This window comes from Seriola dumerili, unplaced genomic scaffold, assembly GCF_002260705.1.
Source record: "Seriola dumerili isolate Sdu_G_001 unplaced genomic scaffold, Sdu_1.0 BDQW01000017.1, whole genome shotgun sequence".
Lineage (NCBI taxonomy): Eukaryota > Metazoa > Chordata > Actinopteri > Carangiformes > Carangidae > Seriola > Seriola dumerili.
Window position 1 is genome coordinate 1,729,555 of NW_019174272.1, and position 17,494 is coordinate 1,747,048.

The 17,494-nt window shown below is 43.0% G+C and overlaps 1 protein-coding gene across 1 annotated transcript in view; it reads right to left on the bottom strand.

Annotated features, from left to right (window-relative positions):
- Nucleotides 1–12,260, bottom strand: part of ssbp2 (single stranded DNA binding protein 2) — a 52,018-nt gene extending 39,758 nt beyond the window's left edge. Inside the window, exon 1 of the mRNA XM_022752200.1 lies at nt 12,143–12,260. Coding sequence (XP_022607921.1) covers nt 12,143–12,198 — 56 coding nt within the window. The 5' untranslated portion in view covers nt 12,199–12,260. The remainder of the gene's footprint in view (nt 1–12,142) is intronic.
- Between the last annotated feature and the right edge of the window lie 5,234 nt (nt 12,261–17,494).

Genomic DNA, 17,494 nt, shown 5'->3' on the forward strand with positions numbered 1-17,494 from the left:
AAGACTTCCATTAGACTCCCTCAACCACTTGCCATATCTCAAGTCAAATACATGCCTTCAATTAATTCCCAACTGGCATGCGCTGTGGCTCTATCGCTGGCTGCTCGCTGATGCATTTCTAATTGGTATTTTTGCTGATGGTCACAAGTTAGATCTATATTCTCCATTACCCTTCCACAGCATCCCCTGGGGTCCCTCTAATGGCTCCTGCTAAAGGCAGCACTTGAATAGAGATACTCATATAGAGTATATTGTCTCTTACGCTAACTGGCCTCTGTGTAGACTTCAGTTGGAGGTTCGGTGTGTAGTTGAGAGTTGGGAGGAGCAGTGAAAAGTTCACTCCAGCTCTGAAGATTAACAAAACGCGTGTCATAATCCCGCGTAGAAACAGCCCGAGCAGAGACACTCACAGTCAAATAAGCTGTGTTTTCTCTGCTCATGTCCCCTGTTTTGTCTCTGCTGAGATGGTCTCACACGCTGCTTTGTTGAGCAAATGTTTGTCGTAGCCTTTATCCGTCTCACTTCCACAACACATAGTAAAGCCCTCAGTGGAGCTTTGGCTGGGTGACAGGCCTGAATGCTCCAACACCAGCTTGGCAAAGAGCAGCGTGGCCTGCGCTGCTGGCTAAGAACAGCCGGGGTGAACGGCGCTGGCTGACTTCAGAACTGTGTGAGAGGCCGACCAGCAGCACAAAATGAAATCTCTGTGACATTATGCAGGTGGCTGATAAATGCTGTCACATGAGTTAACGACACACGAGGGACAATGATGTTGACACACAGCATTATGGTGTCTGTTCTGCAATCAGCTGATAGAAACATTAAGAGGGAATGTTTCTAATATTCACAATAAAGAGGTAAAACTGTTTTGGCGGCTGTAAAAAAGTGAAGTAGCTCTCGCTACATTCCTCCTGCGAAGAGAGGAATTTGCCAGTAGAAAGATGAAATGTCATGCGTAAAAAGTATAAGTCGAAAGAATGAAGCTCATATCCTGACAGAGAGGAAGAGTCCTGCATTCTTTGGCTCACCTCAGAGTAGACCTTGTGTTTATCTTTCATTAACTAGAGATCCCAGATTCCTCTCCTCCCCCTCCCCACCCTTGGGACAGTCCAGTACAAGGTGAAAATAGATGCTGTAAAACTGGCACTTGAAAGACAAATATTAAAAGAACAAAGATTATAATGTTTGAGTGGGAAATAATTCAGATGCAAAATGTTTGGTTTTTGTTTACATTATTATACTGTATGTAGGTATTAGCTGGCCATTAAGTCTCTGTTATATTCATGTCTTATAATGGCAAATGTCCACCAGAGCCCAAAGTGAAGTCTTAAAATTGCTTTGTTGATAGTCATTGACTGACTAACCAGTCAACCATCTACAATGCACTACAGTGTTGCTGAAAAGTGACTGATATGCTGTTTTGATCCTTGATGAAGAAGGAGAATCATGAATGATAGAAAAAAAAACATAAACTCAAACTTGACAGTAACCCAAGCTACAGGGCGAAGACTGATAACAGCCAACTTATCAAGATACTGTGACCACAAGTCCAACTGTTGTTGCAAATCTCCACCCTGTGTTGTAAGTGCAGCACACACTGTGTTCCCAAAAGGCTACGCCCAAAAGAGGTTAACGTCAAATTTGTGGGGCATGAAAAATAGTCAACAGATAGAACAGAAAGTCAAACAGAAAATAGACTACATGATGTGTAATCGTGTGAACATTCAGTTTTGTCCAGCCTTTATTCAGTAGGTATCGGGATGCAACAATCCAATGCACTGGATTAGTGTTGATACTGACCTGACATTGACTCCAGTCAGGCGTAGCCGCATTAAATACAGTTAAATACAGTTTCTGAGTCTCTGCCATTGTAATTGTAACAGATTCATGAAGCTTCAAGAACAATATATTTAAAAGTGTTGAAGCATGAATATCAATAAAGATAACTGATGTGAGCAGCTGTATCATTAGATTTTTGAACAATCACCTCCAGAAAAAATGAGAGCTTGAACTGGATCAGTACCTTGAGTTCGGGTATCAAAATCAGTATTGTGAGAAAAAAAAGAAAAAAGGAAATCACTAAGCAGCTTTGTATTTATAAATCTACATTGGGTGTAAACTGGACCGCACCTTAACATCATCACAAAATGTTAGAAAATAGCAAAAACATTTGACAACTGACTAACTGTTTCAGCTCTAAACTATTTTCATTAATTGCAGACGCCTTCAGTCACAGCACCTTTTCTTCCACAGTGCGTTTTTTTTTCTAGGGTTTTATTTTATTCAGATTCCTGCTTTATGTCACCTTTGCCGTGGCATAGGAATATTGATAAATTCATCACTGTCCTTCGTCTTTGTGTATCAGTGAAAGCACTGACTGTGAGTTCAGTGGGTGGTGTGTACCAGACTACACTGACTGAGTGGTGGCAGCTCTGGCAGGATACACTCCCCCACTCGCATCTTGAAAACAGCAGCATTAGTGCAGCTGCAATTAAGACTTGAACAGACAATACAATAAAAAGGAAGCACCCCCACACTCCCACACCCCCACCCCCCGCCTGATACAGGCACAATCAGACAAAGTGAAACAGTTCTTGTTCTGTCAGCGGAGCAGAGACTTGACTTTCTCACAGAGCAGACAACAATACCCAGGGCTAAGATAACAGGAAATGCCAGCTTATCAGAGAGAGGGAGAAACAGAGAGAGATGGTGACAGAGCATGATGGGTAAGCTCACTGTTTACCAACACCCTAATTGCAGAAAAAAAATCCAGTTGTGTCCTATTTTATAAGAAAACCTGTCATTTACACATAGGTTACAGCCAGTGGGATTTTTCTACAACTGAAATTTGTTTGCAGAACATGTAAAGTGGATAAAATAAATAAAAGCAGAGGCAAATCCATCACTTTCTTAATTTGAGTTCCATTTCATTGGCTTTGATTTGTTTAGATTGAGTCACCTCTCGTGGGGAGTTTGTTTAATTTCACAGCTGAAAGAACACCAATGATTTTTAGGAGTGTTTTCCTTGTTCAACTTTCTCTACAAGCTATTACAGTAAATCTTGAATGCAACACAGCCATAAAGCCCGGAATATTAAACTGCTGTTTACAGAGAGAACTTAGATTTTGATGACAACACTTAGCGATCATACGGAGTTAATTACTGTATTCTTTTAAAGTCTGTTTTTACAGCTTCTCAGGAAGAGGAGGGTTCAAAGGATTGTGAGTATACAGGCTACACCGAGCAATAACAACAACAAAAAAAAAACCTTCAACTGCGTGTACTGTGTACACCATCCCCAAAATAACACATTATAGACATGCTGGGGGGATGACTGAAGGGCTGTACTCAATTTCTGTCAATGAGGGTCGACTAAAAATGCATATATCCTGAGGAATGTTTCAAATTTTCAGTCTTAACTTATTGACAGAAATTGGTGCGGCCCTTCAGTCCTCTCCCCAGGATGTCTATTTAACAAACTCAGACCCACAATCATGTCACTGTGCACAATTTTATTCAGAAGAAACAAATTCTTTTACTTTATCCTTTTCTTTTTTTCTCTCTCACTTAGACACACAAACACAGTGGTGCTAAGGTATTTCCTAGCTGCCATCCCCTGACCGAGTCCTGCCGACACTCCCCTGTCGTACACTATACAGGACATAGAATGCGACAGCCTGGGACCCGGTCCTCTCTTTCGCCAGCTCCGCAGACTCCGTCCAGCGGCACAACGTCATTGTCCAGTTCACACAATGCAACATTCCACAATCGGCAGCAACTCCCAACAAAACCAGAGGGAGAAGGAGACGACTGGGAGGACTGCACCGCTCTAATCTTATAGGATTAGAATTCCTTTCTACGGGGCTCTAATAGGCCTCTATTCTTTTGAACAACAAAGCTTTGAGATGAGATAAAAAAACTGATACAGATGAAGGCAATCTGGAGCAATTTGGGGAAGAATGTGAGGCTATTAAGGCCTGCACAGAGGCTCTAGAGGAAGTATAAATAAATGACTAACCATTTAGAGAAATATATCTTGCTGCAACATGAAGTTGTATAAATTAGCAGTAAAATTTATGCACCGAGATGTCTGTGAATGAATAATATCATTTAGTAACAAGAAAAAAAACACACTTAGAAAAAAAACAAAAAAAACAACATGTACTATATTCCAACACTGGAGCCGTCCTGCTGAAGAGTCTCACTGTTGCCCTTCTCTGCACCTGCTTCCCTATGGTTGAGAAATGGCATTAAGTAGACCTTAAAAAGTCAAGAACTCTATGTCAGCAATTTAAATCGTAAGCGAGGGGATATACCGCCTTGCATTCAGAGGGGAGAAAATGTCATTGTGGACTTTATAAGGATCAGTGGACGGACAGCCCGCACGTGGTCATGTAAGGACGGCGCATTTATGGAGAATTAAAGTGAAGAACTCACGCTTATAACTTCACAAAACAGACCATGGGACAATTGAGAGCGAGACACAGAGGAACGGCGAGCTATGCAGAGAGAAGGCACAGTAAAAAGAAATGTGTGTTTGTGTGTGCAGGAGAGAGAGGGATACAGAGAGAAAGTGTCTGAAGCAGTTCCTAAGCCTGGCCGTCACGCATGCTTAACCTTGCGCTAGCGCCTGTGCGATGCAGCTTGCATATCAATGATGGAGGAATATCAGCAGAGAGGCCTCCAACCAACCTCCACTACACTCCACTCCACTACAGGCAGGGGAGGCACAGCAGCATCCGCAGTTACACTATGGCACTTGCAATAGCAGTGCAAGTTACGCTGGTGAGCACAAGAGCAGCTGTCATACCGTGAAAGCGAGCGTGACACGGCATCCTCACTTCTAGAAAAATTAAGGAAATGATGACAAATACACAGAGCTGGTGATGTGAATAAATGAGGATGCTAAATTAACTAGGACAAGCTAAAATGTTGGGCTTCAAAGGTAAAAGCATTCTTCAGATGAGCCTATAGACAGTAAGTGTTGTTTCCACCAACAGCATTTACATTTGTGCTGGAGCTCTCAGGTTACAGGAAACGCTTTGAGGGAGAGCGTCCCTACCGTGCTGCGGTTTGGAGAAAAGCTGTGCATATTTGGTGTCACCAGGGGCAACAAAAAACTTCCTGACAAAACCACAAATGCTACCACTAACAACAAGAACGAAGCCTGACAGCATGGATTGTAGTCTCCAGTCATGGTCAGCAAAGCATACTATGAATCCTCCAACCCCCCCCCCCCCCCCCCCCCCCCCAAATGTCAGTATCTCAATCCCAAAGACAAACCTCATGCACTGTAACTATTGGAGAGGAGAGGAGAGGAGAGGAGAGGAGAGGAGAGAAGAGAAGAGAAGAGAAGAGAAGAGAAGAGAAGAGAAGAGAAGAGAAGAGAAGAGAAGAGAAGAGAAGAGAAGAGAAGAGAAAGATATGATGTGTTGGTGTGTTTCTAATTAAAACAGAAGCATTCAGGGACACCCATGGGGGCCTAAGGGACCAGCACTTGGTGATAAACTCACTCATCCGTACCCTCCATCTTTTGAGGGGAGTGATAAAAGACTTTCAGGATGCTGTGCCCTCTTCTCCTCTCTTCCCCTCCTTTCCCACATGCTATCTGATGCCGACGGAGGCCTTTTGTCACATCGATCCTTCCCAAGGACCCCAAAGCGTCCTGTGAGGGTGCCTTCTACAGGGTCCTGTCTGTTGATTGACACATCACTCCCCCCCCCTCACACAGCTCAATAAGAGGCTGCTGCTTTGATAGCAGTTCTGTGGCAAGTTACATCTCTGGCAGCAGGGATAAGAGAGCGACTAGGAGGGATGCCAACAGATAAAAGAAGACTTTTAACAGCCTCTATGTGTTTAGCAGGTTAAAAAATGTTTTCTATCAGCGCCTTGTCAAACTGTCATCATCACTTTTTTTGAAGACAGCTGTATATACCAAGAAAAAAAAAAGAAATCAAAGCCCCATTTCTTCTCTGGTTTTCTTGTAATCCCAGACTGATGCTAATCTAAACTGCTGTGAGGATTAAATACATTTGCAGCAGTTTTAAGTCAATATCTCTCACTGACCGTCAGTGCTGGTGAACGACAACAATAGAGAGCGGTGACAGTTCTCTGGGTTCTCACGGTTGTTCACAAGTGTCCCGTGAGAGCTGGAGAGGCTATTAGCTGTATAATGATCACTGGGTGTTGTAGTTCACATTTACACAGGCAGCATGAGAGACAGATGGAGGTTGATTTTGAGGGATGAAACATATGGGGAAAGTGCTGTAAACAGACAGCTCAGATGGGCTTACAGACTTAGACACGCAGTGTGATCTCTATTGACCCAAAGCAGCAAAGAGCGGATACAGACAGACACACACACACACACACACACACGCACACACACACGATCATAATGATCACTTTTTATATTGTTTTCTGTTGACTTAAACAAGGAGGAGCACTGCTTCCATTACATGGCTCATATGTATGTATGGGGGTGTGCGGGGGGTTTTCTCATTGGGGCTTTTCACTCCATCACTGGATGTAAGCCAACAGAATCAGGTGTGTCCACTTACCAGTGTAAGTGATCCACAGTGAGAGTGAGATGTGTGCAGAATGCAGAGGTCCGACGCACTGCCATCATGGAGCATTAGACCATGAGGTCCTGCAGGATATCACCTGACCTTGTCTGACCTGGACATAAAACTCTTTCCTTTCCTTTATGATCTTTCTTTCATCCAGTCCTTTGTTTTCATTTTTTAACCTCTCAACTGTTGAACTTGTGTCGCATTTTTTATTTTTTTATTTTTTCCACTGCTCAAGTTTGAAAGCTCGTTTTCCACACTCAGCCTCTCACTTTAATCGCCAAGTTGACCAGCAACATATGTTTACCCTCCTGGCTACATTCTTTTGTTCATGCTCTAACAAATGATCTTCCTATTCCCCTTCTCCTAATGAGTGTGCCTCTGTCATTTCTCAAGGACAATGAGATGTAGTAACAAAAAACTCATCAATTTCATTCATCAGGTGGCAGCTGGCACGGACAAAATCAGATTCCCTGCCCAGTCCACGCAAGGCATTGTGAGGATACAGTGTGTGTGTGTGTGTGTGTGTGTGTGTGTGTGTGTGTGTGTGTGTTTGTGTGATACTGCTCTATTTTTATTGTAGTTCTCCTGTAATGTGACTCACTGTCAGAGCCAGAGTGGCAGCCTGAATTGCTTCTGTCGGATAAACACTCCCAGCATGCATTGCTTCGCCTCAGTCTGCGCAATGCTGCATTGGCAGCCTCCTGGCAGGATTCTGAGGTGTCTAGGTTCAGAAGTAGCTGTGTGTGTGTGTGTGCGTGCGTGTGTGTGTGTGTGTGTGTGTGTGTGCGTATGTGTGCAGAATGATGATCCTTACAGCACCAGAAATGCTTAAGTCTGCACCAGACTGACGGCTGCCACCTGCACTACAGACTGATCAAAGACACTTAATGGCAGTTGGACTTTTCACAACTGTGAGTTTTCAGTTTGTGTTTATTAATATCATGTGTCAAAAAATAAAACACGGGTTGTACTTTCTAGGAAAAGATAAACAAAAACCCGACATGTGTCGTATGAGCCCGCGAGACAGAATGGAGAGACAGGGTGAGAAAGGATTTTAGGCTTTAGGATTTGAGTTTGTTCCACGATGAACTAGATGCAGAGAAAAAAAAAAAGAAAAAAGAAAAAGGAATGTGTACTATGTGCTGCAATGCAACTCACTCAGGACCACAATCCCAGAACTATGTGGAATGTGTCCTCTAACTGCCAGTGACTGAAACCTACACTCGTTGAACAACTGCAGTACACAGTCAGTGGTCGTGTAGTGTCACTCCGAATCAAAATCAAGTGCAGACCGTAACACTGGTACAGCCAGAGAGAGAGAGTGAGAGAAGAGAGAGCTGAACAGTGCTGCTGTCTGAGACCCACAGAGAGACTGTTCACTAAAGACACATATGTGTAAAAACCATGTCTGATTTGATAACATCCGACACACACACACACACACACACACACACACACACATACATACACACACACACACACACACACACACACACAGGCTATACGTATAGACTTGTGTTTGTCAGGATTTTAATGATGCTATAAAACATTACAGACATATTCTTGATTTTGAGTTGCAGCCACTGTTGTGCCATTCACATCTCTGTCATCTTTTGCAGAAGTCCCTTTTACTCAGTATAATCCATATAGACCTTGCTGCCAACAGTGTGTGACTCGAGCCATCTTCTACTGAAGAAACAGTCCTAATCAAAACTATTGTTGGCTGTGTCAGGGACATTGTTTCTGGACAGACGCGTTTCTGTTGAGTTTTTTTTTTTTTTTTTTTTTTTTTAAATGTCATTTTCAGAGCTTCGAGCACCACGTTGCCGCTGCATTACTTTAAGAGGCGGATATTTCGACAACTGTGGCACATCCACTATCTATCTGAGAAGCGTGATAGCATTAGGGGTGAGACAATATGTTTACTTGTGTAGTTTCTATGATTTGGCGAGACCGATCCTTTAAAACATCTTTTTCTTACCCATCTGTTTCTCTTTATCTGCATATCCTCCTCTGTGAAGGACACAGATTAAAGAAAGGAAATCAATAAGTGATAACAGCTTTAGTTACATCTTCAGTGTACTTCATGAAATGTGTTTCTAATATTTTGTGCAGCCAGTGATTGCTTACCATGTAATCTATGCTGTAAAGGAGGAGGATCAGGTAAATGGGCCTCACTGTAATGATTTAAGTAAAATTATGGACAAAATCTTCACTTGAAGGCGAATTTACTTTGGTGTATTTTTAATGTAATATTTTTTAATGTACATTATACAACATTTAACAAAAAGGTTAGCGCTGTATTCAAAACAATAGGCGGCAATCGAAGAATGTGGACACAGAGACAGTAAGTGTCCGCACAGTTTCTCATTACAGAGGAAATGAGGCTCCTTTTATTTTGTTTGGTAGATTCTGTTTACAGTATTTAATGTGGAATCCTCGGAAAAAAAAAAAAAAGTATTACACTTGGTGATTCTCCTGAAGCAAGATTTTTATCATGCTATATTACATTTTATCTCCAAGTGTGCAAACTGCAAAACCGCCAGATAAACATTTAGGAATATGTGATACCTAAACGACTGGTGAGGCAAAAATGCATGTTCCCAAAATGCATCTGTAGCAAGGACACACCACACCAATCAGATGCTTATCGCACACACACACACACACACACACACACAAACACACCAGTGAACAGAGCTGCACAGAGATAGGTCAGCTGCATTTAGAGCTCCTCTACATCCACATGGGCGAGACGCCAGTGCCCTGTGTCTGCGGGGGTCCATTCTGAGGTCAATACTACAAGACTGTAAACTAATGATCCAGCAAATTCCCTCAGTCCTGCTCTCTCCCCTCCTCCTTCTTCCCCTCAATCTGTTGTTGCCCTCTTGTCTCTCCCGCTCTCTGATCCCCCGCTGCGCTGCAGAAATGAGAAACAACTGAAGCCTCGGCAGTGCTGGGCCCGCTCTGCTTCTCTGATACACACCGCTGATAAACAAGGCTGCTTGTTAAGAGACAAATGAAACTCTGCCTTCCTTGATTTTTGCCTTTCACTGCCTTTTCATCTGGCGTTTTCCTTACACCCATTCCCTTCTTTTGTTGTGGCCTTGGCAGTAACACGCAGTGGAACATCACTCCTGCCTCAAAATGTAAACACCGATAACAAAATGATCGGCAACATCACGGAAGTCTGAATTAAATATAATGTCAAACAGTGTTCAGTGTCTGCAGGAAAGAACTTGCCTGTTTTGATCAGTCAAGCTCAGCACACACTATAGAGCAGAAATGACACGTATGTGGCTGAATGACCATTTTAACAAAAAAAGAAACACTAATGTCCTATTCAATCAGTAGATACTGCTGTAGATGGTTCATTTATAATAAATATACAAAATGTATTTGTGGCTGAAATGTTAAAAGTCATGCTCAGCAGCATGCAAAGTATTATTTCAATCACACAAAGTCACGTGTCCATGAATATTAAACCTCCTCTGTAGCTCTGAAAATGTGGTTCTTCACATCTGAATGACGTTAAGGTGGATGTTTCCTTTAAAGACAGTGGGTAATCCACTTGTTAACACAGCATGTCTGGAAATGTGAACTCAAGTCTCTTCATCACAGGTGAACTCAGCTGCTCTGCAAACTGTCAAGGAACCACTGAACCACTTCACTTCTACAGAATGAATATCTACTGTGTTTCCATCAAAAAGCTCATCACTTACGTGGTTACACACATACACACACACACACGCTTACATATGTTCACACACAGTATCTTCCAGGCCTGAAGGAAGCTTCCCATCTCTGTCTCTGTCAGTGCATGCGATAAGGCAGCGATAGAGCCACTCTGCTCAGTCCTATCCTTTTCATATCGATTGGGGATAAAGAATGGGGCTCAAGGGACGCAGCTGAACACTCAATCACACTGTTGACAAACATGAGTGAACTGGATTCAAAAGACACAATAAATGAGTCACAGTAGCTGGGAGTAGAGGCGAGATGATTAATCTAGTCTTTTATGGACAGATTCCCGGGACAAATCATCTTAAAGGGCTCTCACAGGTGGCAACAAGTGAAAAATACAAGTTCAATGCAATGCAGGGTAACTTTATCACCATATAGTCATGTCATACTTTAACTCTCTCCCTCTCCGAATCCCTTAATTAGTTGGAGAGGTCCTAACCAGAGAAGCAAAACTAACCATAAATGTTTTTGTCTGCTCACAGTCGAAGGCAGATCATCAACAGATGCATGCTCCTCCTTCCCAGCGGGAGTTGATCTATGACCCCTACTCACTCACCACCTGACCCTGAGCGCCCAAAAGGTACTGAGCAACTCTGCCTTGTTAAATGTAACTGAACAGGGGCTTCACCTGATCTTACACAGGATCTGTCATTCTTTCTCTGAGCACCTAGTTTGAGAACATCTGGATTTGGTGTTAGCATTACAGCAGGTAAGAAGTACTGTTGAAAAGTAGCACAAACAGATGATGTGTCAAATTGCATATATAAGTTGTATTTCTTTATAATATAAGTTGAGGTTTTTTTTTTTGTTTTTTTCTTACAACCTGGCTGGACATGATAATTATGTCATTGTCCTGACCTGTACACCTCTAAAACTGTCTTCATTCCACACAGCAAAACCTCTTGTCTGATAAGGAAAAGGCCTAATTAGTTCCATTCTTGGGTCAAACTCTGTTCTCTGCTCAACTCTGTCAGTGGGCAGTCAACGTAGCACAGCCATGACGGGCATTTCCATTAAAAACCGCGTACTATCTTTGCTTGCTGATATGTAAAATAGAAATTGCTGTAGATCTTCCGCTATATGGCCAATTATTTAAAAAAAACAAAAAACAACAACAACAAACAGAAAAGCCGGAAAAAGACTGTTCCTGCTTCGCCAAAATGTGAAGACAAGATGAGCGTCTGCTGTCACAAATCTCATCTGCTGTAGCGGTGACTGGAGTCACGGCGCGTGGCAAGACAGTCTCCAGGAGAAAAGCGTCACCTCAAAACACACAGCGGCTTGCGAGCAGTGAAATGCGTGGACTTTGTTGCCGCTTCCACAGCCTACAGACCATCGACAACGTCTAGTTTCGCTCCGCATGTTTACAAAACTGCAGCACTGTTACTGAGTTCAATACACGTGTAAGACCCAGGCAAAGACCGAAGCAAAATTCCAGCTGAATGTTCAAACTGAAACGGCTCGAAATTAAAATGAAATAGACAACAAGCAGAAAAATACCTAGACATCACATGAGGAGGATGTTACTGGATTCGGAATTTACAAAAAAAACCCTGAAATTAACCAGTGAAGCAGAAACTACGTGTTAAATTCTACCCTACTTAGTCTCATGACAGCAAAAAACCCCGCCGACAAAATGTCTATCTTTCTTCAAATAAATGAAGCAGTCAACTTTCCAAGCCTTGCAGAGCGCTGAGCAGAGAGCCCCATGCCGCTGAGTGTGGCGCCGTGTGCCCTCCCCTACCGCAGCTCCGTGTGTGACTGCCCCCGGCCGCTCATGAACTTCCCTCACAGCCGCGGTTTCCTCCCCCATAAATAAAACTTACTTTTCTCTGGCTTGGCTGTCGGACGGCACGTTGCTACTCTTGCCTTTGGCGTACATGCTTGCAGAGAGCTCCGATTGTCACGCACCTGTCAACCCATCACAACCTCCCTGGGCACAGCCCCGTCACCATGGTGACACAAGCGGCGTCGTCTCCCATTGGATGTCCCGCTGTTCAGGACCGCCCGCTTGCCATGGCAACCGCCAGTAAGTGACAGCTACCTGACCACGCCCCTCTTGGAGTGGCCCCACCCCCCGTGTATCTCTCTCTCTCTCTCTCTCTCTCTCTGCTCCACTCTGTCTTTCCCTCTGCTTTCTCAGACTGTCTGTCTGAAATCTGTCTGTCTGTCAGTGTCTCTCCCATCTCTTCCCTGATTGGAAAGGCTCTCCTGACATGCAGACAGACTGACATACACACACACACACACACACACATACACGCACGCACACACGCACACACGCACGCACGCACGCACGCACACACACACACACACACACACACACACACGCACATCCGCACTCCCTCCCTCTATTCTCCTCTCTCTCAGTCTGAGGGGGGATTTGAAACCGTCCAACCAGGATTTTAAACAACTGGCTTTGGCTGTTCCTTTTATAGACAATCACACCCTCTACCGACGCACACACAGCGCACTGCGCAAACAACTCTCGCAAATATGAGCTGCATTTGCATTTATGTTTATTTACATAGGTGTTAAGATATCCAAACATGTGTGGAGTAGACCATGTTGGGAACAGACAAGCACTACTGAGGGCCTGTAAACAACACACCCAGCATGCACAGGGAGGAGAGGGTGTACTGTGGGAAGATGTGGCCACATTAGGAGCCTTCCTGTTACATACATACTTGAAGCTGTGCTGCTGTTCCACCACTGTAGGGAAATCCAGTGGTACTAAATGCAGTCAGGACGGATGTTATGAGGATGATCGGCTGTAAAGTGTAAACGATGACCTGTTGGAGTAACTGAGTAACATGTGAGTTGAAATCCCCTACAGGCCTCACACTCTGTATGAATCCACATGCTGATGCAGGTTTGGTACATTTACAGTCCTGCTTTACAAAAACTAGAGGTCACGATGACTGTAGGAGCACATAGTCTTTTTCTTGTTTGTGGATATGCAGCAGGGAACAAGAAGTGCTACGTCATGCTGCTGTCCAGTCTGGCAGCGAACAGAGAGGAAGGGTTCACTCCACTGTCATGATGTACTTATCACAAATCCACTGAGAGAAAGAGCACAAGAGAAAAGAGATGCACCACAGCTTGGTGCCATACAGGATCTTACAAACACTACACTGTCGTACAAAACGGTTGATTCCCAGACAGTAGTAAGCTTTGGAAAAGACACAGTGTGTGTGTGTGTGTGTGTGTGTGTGTGTGTGTGTGTGTGTGTGTGTGTGTGTGTGTGTGTGTGTGTGTGTGTGCTAAGGGCATAGCACAGGGGCAGCAGTGTTTACGCTTACGCAATGCTCCCGCGATGTGACCCAGTTGGAATGGATGCATGCTGCCTCATTCTCTCCCCTTCTCTCTCTGTCTCTTTCCTCCCTGTCCTCACTCGCTCATCTCTTTCTGTCTCTCTCTTTCTCTCTCTCTCTCTCTCTCTCTCTCCCTCCATCTCCCCTCATGTGCCAAATGAACCTCCTTCCCCCTGGAGAGAGGAAGAGGTTCTATTTCAGACAAGCAGAACTTTTGGTTTTGGGATGAGTCCCTTGGGGTTGATCACCATGACAACCACTCGCAGGCGATAACCATGTGTTCCTGAGGATGGAGGAGGATGAGGAGAAGGAGGAGGAGGAGGAAGGATGAGAGAAGAAAGGGCAAGGAAGAGAGTGAGTGAGAGAAAGAATATAAAAGGTTAATAGGTCATGTAATGTAAAAAAAAAAAAAAAGTCAAATCAGATCAAACATGATTGGATCGGGTTCACCTGTTTGCTGTTATGTTTCCAGATGTTCAGGTAATTTATGGTACATTATCATCATGATCATACATGCATGAACTCAAATTACTGCCACCACTGAAAGTGAAGAGCAACAAAAATGACAGAGGCTGTGATTAGAGTGAGGGAGGGAGAAGAAACGATAGATAGATAGATAGATAGATAGATAGATAGATAGATAGATAGATAGATAGATAGATAGATAGATAGATAGATAGATGGATAGCCAAGGGAGTAGTAAGTGGAGGAGGTAAAGATCACTGGCCAACCCACTCTCTATTATGTTGAGTTGACCCCTGTTAACAACATGGTGCTCCGATCCTCACAGAGGTAATGAACATTTAGTCTCTGCTGACTTTGGAGATTAACTTCTCTTCCCCTTTATTTCTACATTGTTCTCTCCCCCTGCATCTCTTCGCTCCATATTTTATTCAGTTATTTCCCATTTGCAAATTTTTATTTGAAACCAAATGACATTATGCTGCATTGGGATGACGAGGTAAAAAACCTGCTCCCGAATTTTAGTTAATAGTATATAACATTACCTGTTGGCAAGCCAGTAAGCTTTGTGACAACTTTGATAATTCATTAATCATTTAAGTCAGTTACTGAGCAAAAATGATGAACCTTCGCTATTTTCACTTTCTCAGATGTGTGGATATTCTGCTCTCTCTGTTTAATATCTGTGTCACTGGAAGCATTTTGACTCTGGGAAAATGTGACAGCCACCTTCATTGTTTTCTGACACTGACAGATTAATTGACAGTGAAAATAATCATTAGTTACAGCCCTAAATACTACTGGTATCAGCACTAATAATAAATACACACTGAGAATGAATTCAGTGAAATTAAAGTTCAGTCATTTAACTAATGTAAATAATGTAACATAAAGGGGATGATATATTACAGTATATGCGATACTTGGTTTGACATTGTCTAGCATTTCTCCTTAATTCTTTCCCCTCTCTCTCTCTCTCTCTCTCTCTTCCTCACTATTTCAACTTCCTGTCTTCTTCAGGAAGCCGCGGGTGGGAACACGGTGCGATGGCCTCTGTTCTACTACAGGGGGCCACAGTCTGATCATAGTAGCTCACCTCAGCCCTCATTCATTCCCCCCAAGGAAGGGGAGCAGTACAGAAGTGGAGTTAATGATGTGAAACCTGTCTTACAGGCTGATAAACTTGGCGGCAGTTTGGCTGACTGATGGACTGGCTGGCTCGTTGACCAACTGGCTGACTGACTGACTGACTGGCTGACTGACTGACTGACTGACTGATGAATCGACTGACTAACAAGTTTCCTAACTGGCTGGGTGCCTGGGAGGCAGGCTGGCTGAAGGCTGTAGATATACTCCATCATGGAGCACTCAGCTCCTTTCCCATTGACTGTGGCCCAATTGATACTGTGGGCCTGTGGTGACATTCAAAACTAAACCCCAGCATGTTAACACCACATCACTGAAAAGCACAACTGCAGTCAGGAGAGCACATGATCTTATTTAGAAAGAGAGAGAGAGCCGGGAAATGAGGATGTGACAAAACAGACACATCATCCCACGTATTCTTTCAAATCTTATTTCATATTTGCCACCATCATTTTTCTTTAGAATGAGTTCTACAATCCCACTGCTTTCCCCCAGCTCCACCAGTATATGTTACTGTGTACATTATTTTTCTGTGAATCATTTTCCTCTTTCTGTCATGAGCCTTGGCGGCTTGAAATTACATAGACTGGAAGTCCAAGTGAAATAACAGGAGTAATGAGAGTAAAACTTCTGGTTATCAGGTGCTGCAGGAATAAGTCCTAAAACCTGGAAATTAGTTAGCATGTTAGCACCTCCAGTTCCCTTGTCCCAAAGTCAATGGGTTTTTTTGAATGGGTTTTTGGTTATTATTATTATTTATTGACATATTATTATTTGACATAAAAATACGTTGTGGTTTCTTTAAGCTTTTACGTCTCTTAAAAAGGGCCGGTTGCTAACAAGTGGCTAAATGAGACTATACAGAGATTGTTGGGGACATTAAACGTCATCACTGTGAACACAAAAATCAATGGACTCACCAGTGCGCTTTGACAGCCTTGTTTTGTTTATACTCACGCTTTTGCAAACTATTATAAATGCTGTGAGAGGAAAGACCTTTGTAGAAGAGGTAAGGACGCTAAATCAAACTACAAGTTGGAAAAAGGGTAAGTATCATAAACGTTTCTTTGTCTCAGAGCTTATTTTCTGCAGTAATCCAAATGTAAAAATCCCATCGCCTTAAAATAAGTAGTGGCTACAGCTATTAAATAAATCTATAGAGTAAGAAGTACCACGTCTTTACCATGTATTTAAATACAGTAGCTACTTGAGTAAATATACTGAGTTACTTTCAGCCACTGGTGATAAAAACAACGTAATGACATCTGTCGAATACGGTCAGATAACATCGTTCCTGTTGCTTGGCCCCTTTCCTCCCTTTTCTTCCATTTCTTTCTTTCTTCCTTCCATTTCTTTCTTTCTTTCTTTCTTTCTTTCTTTCTTTCCACCCACCACGTCCTTCCTCTCTGTTTTGCAGCGCTTAGCCATCTGTCTGAGGTCATCTATTCCAGGCTGTCTAGCCAATGGACTCTCAGGACTGTCACTTAAAAACAAGCCAACATGTTCACTTACAGTTAACATGCAATCGCTGTGAACAACAGAGTGAAAATCTAAATGCGCCCAACAATCACACTCTTTCTTTGTTTTTCCTCTTTATCTCACTTTCTTTGTCACTTCAGTCCCACACATTCACATACAGTCGGCTGCACACAAACACAAACACACACACACACACACAAACAAATGATAGATTTGCCCCTCTACAGCTTTACAACAACTGCTTTGGCATTTTGGCAAACAGCCTTTGTTTACTGAGCCTGTCGATGGGCTATGTAATCGTATATTTCCACAGAGAGTGTCTGTAAGCAAGGACGCTAATTAGCAAACGATTAAGCTCTCACACAAAAGAGGTTCTTGAGATTAATTGACGCTGAAGTTTAGAAAAGCTTGTGGCTCAGTAAATAATTTAGCATGAACAATAGTACACCTTGTCACATTGTGTTTTTGTTTTCTGATAAATAATTGCTAGTGTCGAGACGAAGGATAGATCACTGTTCAACACTGGTTCTTTAAGGTGGACACTAGAGTGGTATGTATGGTGCCAGTGTGGTGACAATGCCATGTACTTCGTTTTCTGTTCAGCGTAAATAAAATCAAACCACTAACAGCTGTTGCCTTTGAGCTGCATGCAGTGTAAAATATGGGAAACACTCCTCTGAGTGTAAATGTTATTCTGGTTCACACAGCATATGTAACTACAGTATCTTCGGTGAAATGAACCATGTTTGTTACCCTGCGGAAAATGCCCTCCCTTGA